At 42.5% G+C, this 13,416-nt stretch overlaps 1 protein-coding gene across 2 annotated transcripts in view; it reads right to left on the reverse strand.

The window, feature by feature from the left end:
- KCNH5 (potassium channel, voltage gated eag related subfamily H, member 5) overlaps positions 1–13,416 on the reverse strand; it is a 160,492-nt gene that overhangs the window by 130,756 nt on the left and 16,320 nt on the right. For both annotated transcript variants that reach the window (XM_014966615.1, XM_014966616.1), the window contains 2 exons: positions 7,830–7,936; positions 2,593–2,721 (listed from right to left, as the gene is read on the reverse strand). In XM_014966615.1, the coding sequence (XP_014822101.1) occupies positions 2,593–2,721; positions 7,830–7,936 (236 nt within the window). The remainder of the gene's footprint in view (positions 1–2,592; positions 2,722–7,829; positions 7,937–13,416) is intronic.

Consider the following 13,416-nt stretch of genomic DNA (forward strand, 5'->3'; position numbering starts at 1 on the left):
TTCCCCACTAAATTGTAATGTATATGTTTACTAATCTCATAATTCAAAAAGAAAGTGGCCAGGCAGCTTCTAAGCACGTTGTAATGTTATCTGCAAGGACAATGAATTATGCATCTCTCATAGCACTACGTCTGACAAAACAATACTGATCCCGGTGCTGTGGGATCTCAGAGATCCAACAGCTGATACACAGAGGGTCATGCAACAGTGCTGCTTTCCCATCCTTGTAAGTAAAATGGTGCAAATATTTGAGTATGATTTTTTATATATATATATATATGAAGAATATAAAAGGTGAGCTCCAATTTACGCAAAAGGAGAAGAAAAAAAATCAGGTCAGTGGTTTGTAATGATGGAGCTTGCTGAATATATTTATCAATTTGTATCAATCCTCTAATCAAAGCACCCTGAGCAATTTCTTAAGACTCCTATCATATGCCTTAAAGGCACTTGAGAGATGTGACTTAACTGCCTTCTGCAGTGTTGTGTTTTGTTTTAAGTACGGCTTTGATAGAGTAAGTGCTCTTTAAATATGCAGTCAAACCTCTCTGGCTGCTGACGACAACATTTTGTAACGTTCATAGTTAATACCTGGCATTTTAACTAATGGTACCCTTCACTGGAGAACAGCAGTACACAAGTTGCGCACTTCGCAGCTACTGCTCTTTCCCATAGGAACATATATATTGTTCCTATAATGGATGCCTAATGCGTTCTGCTCCCCCTCAGCCACACGACAAGGGAGGGGGAGAGCTCAGCCACCCCAGCACATCCTTGCCTCTCCAGGGAAGGCAACAGAGTACTCATCTCCCAGGCTGCAAATCCAAAGGAGGCAACATTTCATTATTTCTGCATTTGGGAGCCACCTTCAACGCGTTTTCCCTGTCCTGCTGCAGCCACCCACTCTTCAGTGCAAGGAAATACTGCAGAAAGTGGGGCAGAGCCAGTGAAAGGGGGGAGTTAAGGATTGTTGAGATTGTATTTATGTGAGATAAATACATCTTGGTCCCCCAAGAAAGCATCAAATAGGAAATCCTACAAGAGGATCCTTGCAAAGACTGGCTTTTTCCGTGATGAGCTCCCACTACATATTATATGCATTGCAGCAAAGAGCCAGTCCCATGCCTTCCAACTGCTACCATTAAAGTCTTTTCAATTAACTAGCATTTATCTTAAAAAATTCACTTTATTTCCAGGCAGAAGAATTCCACCTTGTGGAGCTGAAAAATGAAATAAAGGAACATTTTCAGGTTGCTAACTAAAACGTAGAAGCAATAAAGCTTATGATGGCTGAGAAGATATTAGTGTATCAGGACCTTATAATTTTATGGATAATATTCTCTAGACAGAAAAATCCTCATACTTGGTGTTAGCCCAAAGAGAGGCTTTTTGTTTTATTTTAAGTCTGCTTTTACAAATCTACTTTTCAGTTATCCAAACTCATGTAAATAAGTGTTTTCTAGATCATAAGAAATTAGTTTAAATCCTGCTTGCATTCAAATGGCACCAGTTATTCTGAAGAAGTTGGCTTAGAGCACACAAGGCCCTAGGTGAGAAATAAAGCCTTCTCCAAGCACGAAGAGAAAAATAGAGCAAGGAATTAATCATCAGAGGGCAACCTCCAAAAGAAGATGGGATGTGGATGCTGTCGCATATATACAGAAGGGCATTTAAGTGCATTATTTTACCCAAAGCAATACACATGTGAACCTGACACAAGACACACGTGTCTTATAACCAAAGCGGAGAACGCTGCTAGATCCTCTGCACCTTTCCCCACCAGTTCTGTCTTGTGCAAGGCTGTGGGTCTGGCCATGGGTTGTTAGGTGATGAGAGCACGGCATATCTCCACAAACACCACCACCAGCAGCTGTTAAATAACAAGGACAGCACCCACTGCCACCCATCATTGCTAGCCACTCATAAAGGACCCAAACGGGCTGTTTCTTTTGCATATCATCTCCAAGAGTGAGGAAAGAAGGAAATATCAACATCTCAGCACAAAGGAGCTGAAATTATTTTTTTCTGAAAAGAAGATACCAGTTCCTTAGGAGAACTGCCCTAAGACAGCGTTAAAATGACTCAAATCTATGTAGTTTTTAGCAAACACCAGCTGTAGTGAAGTAGTAGTGAAATTACAAAGAGAAAGGAAGGCTTGTGACTGGCAAAATGTTGTTAGGGAATTTCCACTACTAGTGATTTATCTTTTCTTTTTAAGCAGTAATTATGCCCCCCCCCAAAACAAGACAGCGTTAAAATGACCCAAATCTATGTAGTTTTTAGCAAACACCAGCTGTAGTGAAGTAGTAGTGAAATTACAAAGAGAAAGGAAGGCTTGTGACTGGCAAAATGTTGTTAGGGAATTTCCACTACTAGTGATTTATCTTTTCTTTTTAAGCAGTATCACTCCTAGTGATTTATCTTTTCTTTTTAAGCAGTAATTTAGGAGAGTGGCACTGAAACTCTGACAGGTCACAAAACATTTCCTGAATTCAAGACACAGATCACAACCATGACATGTTCCTTTCACAGGGCTTAGCTCAAACCTGTATTTTATCATTTACAAAAAATAATAGTGCATTTCATATTTACCTTTTGTTGAATCATCTTCTATTGGTTGTTTGAACAAAGTGATATCCTTAAAAGTGCAGAGGAACAAAACCACTTTTTCATGCTCATTTCTTATAGGTGCAATTTGCATGTAGAACCAAACTGGGGTTCCTGAAGCAAAGAAAAAGGTGACATTGGACTGTGTCGTAGCACAAACTTTCCCCAGCCCATACACAGAATATTTCATCATTTATATGTTATTATAACACACATGTAGTTGAGGACCATATCTACATACTTCTATGTCTTCCAGATCTTTTAGTTTTACCTCCCCAAAGGAAAACAACGTATTCCCATTTTTCCAGATTCATTAAAATGGAGAAATGCTACCAATTTAATTGGTTGATAAGCCGAGACAGGAGGCTTTACTAATCTCCATTCAAAAATACATTACTCTTCCCTTCTTGCTCTTGGTTTTTCCCAGCATGTCTCACAAACTTAGCGTCGGCAGGGTAGGAAGGTAAGAAAAAAATGGATGAATGGTATCTTTGAATCCTTCTTTACATAATATGGAGCTATCAAATCCAAAACTGGTGCTCCAATTTTTATCCTACTCCATTATTTAAGAGGACCTCAACTAATCCAGACAGAGTCTAAGTGTCCTATCAGGGCAGATCAGGAAAATTTTATTTCCTTTTTGTGTTTCAAGTCATACCCTCCACCTCCCCCGTTGTCCTGCCCAGTGGAACGGGTTTTTCCCCAGATGTCTCACAAACTTAGCGTCAGCAGGAAGGTAAGAAAAAATGGATGGATGGTATCTTTGAATCCTTCTTTACATAATATGGAGCTATCAAATCCAAAACTGGTGCTCCAATTTTTATCCTACTCCATTATTTAAGAGGACCTCAACTAATCCAGACAGAGTCTAAGTGTCCTATCAGGGCAGATCAGGAAAATTTTATTTCCTTTTTGTGTTTCAAGTCATACCCTCCACCTCCCCCGTTGTCCTGCCCAGTGGAACACTCTTCCAATGCAATTATCTCTACTTAGCTTTTGAAAGAAATACAAAATATTTTTCAAATCCGACCACTTGTCAAATAAACTGCTAAAAAATGTCTGCAGTGTTGGAGTTGTTAGCGTGGCTTTTAGTAAGTCCTCACACGGGGCTCCTGCAGGAGCTCGAAACTGTCTTGTTTCCTCCCAGGCTGAAACACACATGGCACTCCCTTAAGTACATGCAAGCCTGCTCTGGAAGAGGCAAAATCCTAGAAGATTTTAAGCAATTTGCTCAGAAAGTTCACTGGCAGGGCCGTGAGCATCAGAGATGCCTTCCACCCAGCAAAGTCCCACGGCTGCGTCCCCTCCCGCCCAAACTTGCACCCACACACACGCTGCGCTACAAATGCCTTCACAGCCAGCTAATTACCTTTGGGATTTTAATGTGCTTTCAGCCAGATGACATAATGCCTTTTCTCCTGAGCTGCTTGAATGCCAGCCTGAGCGCTGACACACTGAAACAAGCTGCTGGCCCTCTGTATCCCACGGGCATCACTGCCCCCCCCACCCCCCAGATCTCCTCTAATGCACCCCATCTGGGAGCTGTGCCAGGATAGATGCCCAGAGGGCAACGAAACCCATTTGGACTAGGACTACTCTGGGGAAGGTTACAATCCACAAGGGTTCACGACAAAATTCAGCATTGCTGAACTGGGATTAAACCAGTAACTCAATAGCAGTAAACTTCAGAAGTGGGAGAGATGGGGGACTGCTTTTTCTGATAACCAAGTAATCGGCATAATGGCTTTGGAATTATCTCAATTCCCGGTTGCCAACCCAAGACAAAAGACTCTTTTCATAACTTCTAGAACAGAGCTGCAGCTCTCTGGGGTAATACTGTACTTGCACTTATACCTGGCAACTCACCGGCACCCTTTGTAAAACTCTGGAAATAAGTAGGCAGAATAACCTGTACAACAGCACTGATAAAAATCAAAGACACAGACAAGGTAGCTACTGCTGTAGAAGCAGCAATCTGGGCAAAAGCAGGCAAAGAGGTTTCCTGAGTATTACCATATATAGGTGTATGTATATATACACACATATATGCATATATAAGTCTATTTACATACATGCCTAACATGGTGGCTAAATATTTAGGTGGGTAGAGCTGAGGACCGCATGTGAGCGAATGCAGTAAAGTAGAAGAAAGTTGTAGGAAACTTTTGGGCCTGAACCTGAGACCTGCTAGTTAACCCTGGCTGGGTTACAATGCCAAGGGGGCATGCAAAGTTAGCAGTCGAGTGGATGCTGCCAGAAAACATCAGCTCTTAAAGATCATTTCTGCACTGAAGGAAAGAAGGATGGGAAAGCCACCTGAAAAATCTCTAAATCTCCCTCTGCCTGAAGAATGAAGGAATGGGTGAGAAAAAGTTGTGCTGCAGAATCAAAAATACAAGGCACCTCAGGACCTACAATTCAAAAATGCGGGCAGGAGGGTGCTGCTCTGAGAGCACAGTAAGTTCCATGCAGGAGAGAAGCAATAGGCAAGGTTTCTGCAGGTGATAAGCCCTTCCACAGAAGAGCAGTCTACATTTTGCAGAAGTAAATTCGTATATATGGATATGAAGAAGTGTATTCATTTACACCATCAGATACTATTCTGTATTTCTTTATCAGCTCCAATATTCGGCCTGAAGAGTAAGACAGATAAGCAGGCAGTTTCTTGAAGAACCTTCTTTTGCAAGGCTCAGAGTATGACAAATGGAAGCAAATCCTAGGCAAACCAGATGCTGAACAAAAATCTCAAAATCACCCTCTGCCAGAAGAATGAAGGAATGGGTGAGAAAAAGTTGTGCTGCAGAATCAAAAATACAAGGCACCTCAGGACCTACAATTCAAAAATGCGGGCAGGAGGGTGCTGCTCTGAGAGCACAGTAAGTTCCATGCAGGAGAGAAGCAATAGGCAAGGTTTCTGCAGGTGATAAGCCCTTCCACAGAAGAGCAGTCTACATTTTGCAGAAGTAAATTCGTATATATGGATATGAAGAAGTGTGTTCATTCACACCATCAGATACTATTCTTTATTTCTTTATCTGCTCCAATATTCGGCCTGAAGAGTAAGACAGATAAGCAGGCAGTTTCTTGAAGAACCTTCTTTTGCAAGGCTCAGAGTATGACAAATGGAAGCAAATCCTAGGCAAACCAGATGCTGAACTGGAACCAAAAGGTGAGGCTATAAGTCTTAGCAAGAGGTTGAAGTTCTGGGCTTCGGGTGATGGAGAAGGAAGCTGAGAACAGATGTTATGGATAGGAACTGACTCAAATCTGAAAAGAAGTATGAGGAATTCTCCATAAAGTCCTTCTGTAATACTGCATAACTTATTGAAAGTATAGTCTTGGAGATCTGAGCAAGGGTGAAGATTTTTATTAATGCAACTGTAGCTCAATAAATCTCTGAAGCATCATCAAGTTCCAGCAGGCAATCCACAACCCAAAGCAAAAAGAGACTGGCTTGTTACAGAAAAGTCACCAAGAGAAGGTTTTCCTCCTTTTATACTTGAATAAAATAGAAAAGTATTTAGTTCAGGACTGGCCCATGCTACAGCAGGAGCTGCCAGCCCAATTAATAAGAGAAGCCAGGGTCAGGGAGAGTACTGGGTTTCTGGGATTGTCTTCAGAAATGACATGGACGCAGGGCACGGCAGTGCTGGACACCACCACCTGCAAAGATACCCAACACAAGTCTCTCCTGGGAAATTCCCCTAGTGTGAGGGGACATCCAGGTGACCTGCACAGGAAACGGGCAGAGAAGCAAAAAAATCTAGAGAACAGACACATCAGTATGCTGAGGAACTGAAAAGAGGTCACTTGGAGGGCTCTCCTAGGCACGTGCAGAAACAGCCGCATTTCACAGCCACTCTTGCTTCTCTTTGTAATTAAAGTTAAAATGCTTTGAAGGAGGCAGAACTGGAGAAATCTAAAGACACTGTTTAAGTGCATAGAGGAATATTTAGTCTAAAAAAGGAAAGTGGAACTAAAGCATAAAGCATGTGAGTTTGTTTCCAGAAGACGAGGTATCCAGGATGCTCTCTTCAATGTCATGAAAGGTTTATGTAAGTTTGCAGAGAAATGGGGCAGTCAGGCACAGTTAGCTCTTTCTTAAGGCACACCATTACCTTCCTTCAGCCACGACATGCAGAGGAAACCTCTGTCCTCACGCCAGCAAGGTGCTCCATGCCAGCACTGAAGTCCACCTGCGGGGCAACGTGGCCTCAACTGCTGGGCTCCAGGGAGCTGAAGCAGGAGTAAAGTTCCCTGACCCCACACGAGCTGCATCCTTTACTGGACAAGGAAAGCCAAACTGAAGGAAGTATCTCCATCAAGATTGCTCTTGGCTTGTGTGTGACATGGCCCCAGCTCAGCCAACTAGACTAGTTCTGCTTTGTGTAGAGAAACCAGCTTTTCTGGAGCACGTTTCACCTGCCAGTTTTGGCTCTCTGCCTTGGGAAGACGGCCTGTGTCAGTGAAGGAGGCTTCTCATCTCCACTGACAACAACAAGAATTTCAACCACCAGCCCAGGAGAGATGTCCACACTGCACAAGCATGAAACCCCACAACAGCATGTGTTTTGCTTAGTAGGTGTCCCCACACATGGCAGGACAGAAAATGCGACTGGCGTGACTCATGGTTAAGCCAAACTGAAGAAAAAACTTCCCTAGGCCTGGCAACCTCCTGTAAAACCAATGCCACCAAGAGGAAGGGACTTAGGTCCTACATCTCATTAAATTACAAAATTCCCTGGTTTTCTAATTAAGCCCTGGATTATGCAAAAAATTTAGTACTCTCACTAGAGCTCATACATGTTGGTTTACACACCCCAGAGGCACTGCTGGGAGCATCCACTCATGGCAACCAGAGTCTGGGTTCTCACTTGTAGAGACATGGAGGTGTTTCCTGGGGGGTGTGGGGGAACCCCATCCAGGATTTCTTCTCACTTAACCCAGTCAGTTTCTCTTCAGGGAAACAATCCTCAAAACTAAATATATTTTGGAAAGGAGTAGTTAGGCTAGAGACAGCAGGGAACAACTATTCTTGGCAATCCGAACACTTGTCCTGAAAAAAGAGCTCTTTTCTTGAGATGTGGTGATCAAAATACCCATTCCTTCTCCAAATCTTGCCCCAAATTTACCCATATGTCAAAATGAAAATTTATTTTAGTCTATTATATACTTTAAATATGCATTATCACTCCCAACACCATATACAAATATATACATACTGTTTTTCTTGTAGAGGAGAATTTCAAAGCAGTTTGACTCATAGTTGTCAAAAGTCTGTCTGACTTTTTCAATGGTTTTCTTGTCTGTCAGTTCACCATACATAAAACTGTAAAAGAAAAAAAAAGTTTCTCTTTTTTTCTAGACAAGCAGCAACTTCATTACAGTCACCTTAAACCGCATGAGCATTGGAGATGCCATTAACTGTCATTTACCAAAGTTTAATTATGATTTACACTTCATTTATATATTTAGAGTGTCACAAGGAAACCTACAATAGTGAGTAACAATGACCACCATTTTACTGTAAATGACAGCAAATAAATCTACTGTAATGTTTGACTTAAGTGCTTTTCTGAGCATATCTTTAAGGGTTAGAAAAATGGCTGGTAGCCTGTAGAAAAAGAGCTGATAGCCAATACAACCACTATTGCCACAGCTGCAGGCCATGAGAATATTGCTGTCAAAACAGAGAAAACTCAACAAAACCTCTAAAACCTCACAAATTTTGTCCAATCCTCTTGAAAAGGCTTCTAGAGGAGCAATCAAAGCTACTACAGGTAAAGGCTGTTGGCTGAATCAATGATTACGGATTTAATCTTGTCAAGATGCATCGGGGACAATAAGATAATTGGAATCCTTTTATTAAATACAGTATTACAAAATGAGGGAGCATTTAACCAGTAAGAAGCGATAACTGTAATGCTCTGAAAATGCAGTACAGAAAGCAAGGGTACGAGTCGTGTCAGTATAGCTACGTCTGCACTGCTACCAAACATAACCAAATTCACCCTCATTTTCTTTATTGTATACTGCATTTCTTTAATATTTCAGTGAAAATACGGAAAACATTAAAATGCTTTTGGAGACTCATCCCTCTCCAGACCGAGAATATAAAAATATAATTTAAACTCTGCTATTTCTTTCCACTTGACCATCTCATCCTCGCATTCTTTTCCAGGTCAGACTTTCAGCTGGTGTAAGCAAACCCAGCCCCCTGACCTAACTTTTGAAAGCCTTTGTAAGGAAACAGCCAGGCTTTTATTGTCATTCTTCCCTGGATTAAAAATAAGCAAAGACCACTCTGTGCAAATTCCCAGTAACAGAACTGAAGGAAAATGGAATATGGGATAAAAGCTTTCAGACGCTTGGATTAATATACTTTTAATTGATCAGACCTTCCCCCCCCCCTCCATTTTCTTTGTTCACAAAGAGTTTCAGCTTCAGCAAAACCTCCAACAGACAACCGTGAGAATATGAAAGAGAAAAGAAAAGCTATCAGTGCCTCTGTGGTTTCAATGCAGCTTCTCTTTTATTGATCAACAGGCCTTCAAAGGTTCAATAAACATTTATTTTATGCCTGCTGTTCTGAAAGAAACAATAAAACAGGAGAGTGGTCAGTGACTCGGCAAGCATTAAAATACTCAATGAAGGCCAGACCATGAATCTTCTCTTTACACACTCAAGCAAGGGAGGTGATGGGGCTGCTCCCCAAATGAGGTGATGTAGGCAGACACAGGGCATCAGAGCACCTACAACATCTGTATGTCACTACAGGTGCTTCTTCACCGGTAACACAGGGAGAGCTATTGATAAATGACATGGCAGAACTGTTACTTTTGGGAGAGCAATATTATGGAGACACCACTACGGCAGCCGAAGTCAGGAAATGGTTTTACCAGAGCACAAGGCTTCATTAAGGTACTGCTTATCATTAACACACACATCCCTCTTTAGGAAATGCAAAACACAGCCTACTGCTCATTTCCAAATGACCTGCCTTTCTTTCCCGAGTTCAGCTGATAACCTTTGATACCTTTATACATGAGATGACAACAAAAAGAGTTTGGTTTTTTTTTTCTTTAATCTATGCCTTTTTAAATGCACTGATGAAGTAAAGCAGATTGCTCTCCTATTTGCAAGACAAAATAAGAGCTGGTTAGTTTTCACACAGCCTGTTGTGCAACTGAATTCCCTTTGTTTTGTTGTTTTCTTGAGATTTAAAACAATGTTTCTCTTAGTACTCAAGGAAAACATAACAGAAACTTGTTGAAGTGCTTGACTTTACGTGCCTTATAATACAGAAAGTCATCATTAATTAGCATTAACATGAAAAATCATTGGCATTCTGGTGGACAACACCAGTTAGCACTGCTGAATAAAATCAATCAACTTTATGTTTTAAATTAAAGGCAGCTTATTATTGTAGTAAGCCTGTAGTGCTCAAATCTTACATTATTTTCACATATAAAGAAACATTTTAAAGAGCCTATGGAATAATAAAAACATTTTTCACAAGGCGATTTTTAACAGCAGCTAAGAAACCTCAAAGCTACTCAATGTCTAAGTTATATAAGATCTTCGCTTATCACAGGTTTAATTTAATTTAGTCTATCCTCTTTTGTATACATGGAGGGACTCCTACTTCTTCAGTCAATCACTCTGTCTTTTTCTGCCTCATGTTTTTTGTTATTTAGTGCTTGTCAAGTGCCTTCAGTGCAAACTGTACAAGACATAAATATCAAAAACACCCTGCTACTGGGGATCTTACTAGCTAGAAAACAGACTTATCAAAGAGAAACAAGACTTACTGAAATGCTCAGACAAAGGCACAATCTCAGATAATTTCCCCACCTCTGAAACTAGCCACTTGTCATTTAAGAAGCCTGGACTCCTGCCTGCCTTTGAAAGCATCCCTTGGCACAGAAACGACACATCTGAAGCTTTGTATCGTGCTCTTCTGTCCTTTGCCAGGATCCAGAGCAGCAGCATCAGACCAGCTCCAGGTCTGCAGTGCATGGAAGGGCGGTATTTAAGAGCTGTTCTTGAGGAATTACCCGGGATCCAGGAGAGGTGAAGCACAAAAGGAGTATGATCCTGCATCCAATTTACAGCTCTCCTCACCCAAAAGCGTTGAATGAAAAGGCATCAATTTCAACAGGGAAACATTCAACAGGACAACAGGTAACGGTTTTAAATCGGAAGAGGGGAGACTTAGATTAGATATTGCGAAGGAATTCTTTGCTGTGAGGGTGGTGAGACACTGGAACAGGTTGCCCAGTGAAGTTGTGGCTGCTCCATCCCTGGAGGGGTTCAAGGCCAGGCTGGATAGGGCTTGGAGCAACCTGGTCTGGTGCGAGGTGTCCCTGCCCGGGGCAGGGGGGTTGGAACTCGATGATTTTTAAGGTCCCTTCCAACTCTGACCATTCTGTGGTTCTATCTACCCAGGAGAAGCAGCGAATAGAGATATAAAAACTTTTCAAGTAAAGGAGCAGGTACCATTTCTAAGGAGAAACGGTGCAGCTGCCCAGGCCCCACTGGAACGGCTTTGGCAGTGCAAGGAGGTCTTCTCACACACACACAAAATCAAGACACAGAGGTGACATACCAGCATCAAATCTAACCCTTTTCAATTCCAGCACACTGCGCCCACCATGCAAAATGCCGTTTGTTTGAGCACAGTGAGAATTTTGCCATTAGCTTCACCGGAGCCAGGTTTTCACTCGCAGACTCTTTTAATTTTTTTTTAATCCCATTTCAAATGGCAGTTAACTCAAAACAAGGGAGAGCAGAGATGCTGCGAACGGTTCAGTGGAAAAGCTACCTGCAAACAACCCCTTCAGCAAGGGGATCCAATTCCCTGCCCCGCAGGGCTGGAAAGCGGCACACAAAACAGGGCCTGAGAGCAGGTTCCCTCTTTGAAAACAAAACCAGCGACCACCTACTCCAAGCCCGGCGTGAGGCTCTCAGGTGCCAGGAAGGGTAAGCAAAGCAAAGCCTGGAGAAAATGCCAAGTGTAAAATGCCAGGGTGGGGCCACCAAACAGCCACTCAAAGGGTGCTTGCTCCTCTGAAGGCTTGCCAAGAGTAAGGAGCTTAACCCACAAGCAATGATATTTAGCAAACACTGATATTACTTGCAACATTAAATTGAGGTCTAATCATAGAATGGTTAGAGTTGGAAGGGACCTTAAAGATCACCAAGTTCCAACCCCCTGCCCTGGGCAGGGACACCTCCCACCAGACCAGGTCCTCCAAGCCCCATCCAGCCTGGCCTTGAACCCCTCCAGGGATGGGGAATCTACAACTTCTCTGGGCAACCTGTTCCAGTGCTTCACCACCCTCACAGCAAAGAATTTCTTTCTGGTATCTAATCTAAATCTCCCCTCTTTCAATTTAAAACCTTCTCTTAGAACCTTCTCTTCTCCAGGCTGAACAACCCCAGCTCTCTCAGCATGTCCTCACAGCAGAGGGGCTCCAGCCCTCTGAGCATCTTTGTGGCCCTCCACTGGACCTGTTCCAACAGGTCCATGTCCTTCCTGTGCTGAGGACTCCAGAACTGGACACAGTGCTCCAGATGGGATCTCACCAGAGCAGAGGGGTAGAATCACCTCCCTCACCCTGCTGGCCACGCTTCGCTTGATGGCAGCCCAGGATGTGGTTGGCTTTCTGGGCTGCCAGTGCACATTGTCAGCTCATGTTGGGCTCCTCATCCACAGTTTTATACATCCACATCCAATGTTTTATAACTCTTTATTCTTTTAATGTATTCATGAAGACATACATTGCAATGACTGTGGGTAACTGGGCATGAAACAACTGTTTCTCCTGCCTGCTGGCTGCCCTGTTGGTGCACCTCCAGGCAGGGGGTTTTGTGTGGTTAATTGAAGGTTAGAGGTGGCACAATTGCAGATGCCCTGTTCCCTCCTGGACTGTCAGCTCATTTTCATTTGGCACAGCAATGCTCCACAGGCACACAAATTCTTTCACATAAAAATCCCATGCATTTTAGCACTCGTACCAATTGTTCTATGTTTCATCTCAAGCCATACATGCAACTTGGAGTGAAATAACGCACATTGATTCCCATTACACAATACTCACATAGCCTGATCCCTATGTACACTGGGCCTTTTATACACTGTCCGGGAAACTACAGAGACTGGCATTTGTCCTGAGGTATTTCCAAATGATTTTCCTGCTAATGGGCATATTGTTGCCAACTGAAAGGACGGGAGAGGTGCAAAAATCAAAGGGATTACCAGCTTGTCGGGGGACTAACTCATTGCCTGAGCTAGAACAATAATCACTCACACCTCCAGTGCATCCACCCCTCCCTGAGACCACCATCAGCCAATACCACCTGAGACCCAATACAACGATGACGTAGGAGCTGCCCCAGTGTAGGATATGGGGTGGGTCAGACAGAAATAAGATATAGCAAATACCCGCTAGACTGCCCTGGAGAAAAGCATGGGTGAAAGCTGATTTGAAGGCACCGTATCTTATAGGCAGGGGCAAACTTACCCAATACTGAGAAATTATTTTTATCCTTTATCATACTCACAATCAGCAACAATGAGAATTGCTGTTGGGGCTAGATTTACGTTGTTTGTATCTGTGTATTTTCCTTTGGTTGGATTTTTGGCACTAAAAAGCTGGAAAAACAAACCCTTCCAAAACCTACAATAATGGTTTCAGAAGCACTCTTACCCCAGAGGACTTGCCTTATAGCAAAGCAAACATTATATATAAAGCAATTTTTATGTATTATATAATCTGGGCTTAACACAGCAAATGTGGACTAAGC

Source organism: Calidris pugnax, unplaced genomic scaffold, assembly GCF_001431845.1.
Source record: "Calidris pugnax isolate Ruff unplaced genomic scaffold, ASM143184v1 scaffold74, whole genome shotgun sequence".
In the NCBI taxonomy this organism is placed as follows: domain Eukaryota; kingdom Metazoa; phylum Chordata; class Aves; order Charadriiformes; family Scolopacidae; genus Calidris; species Calidris pugnax.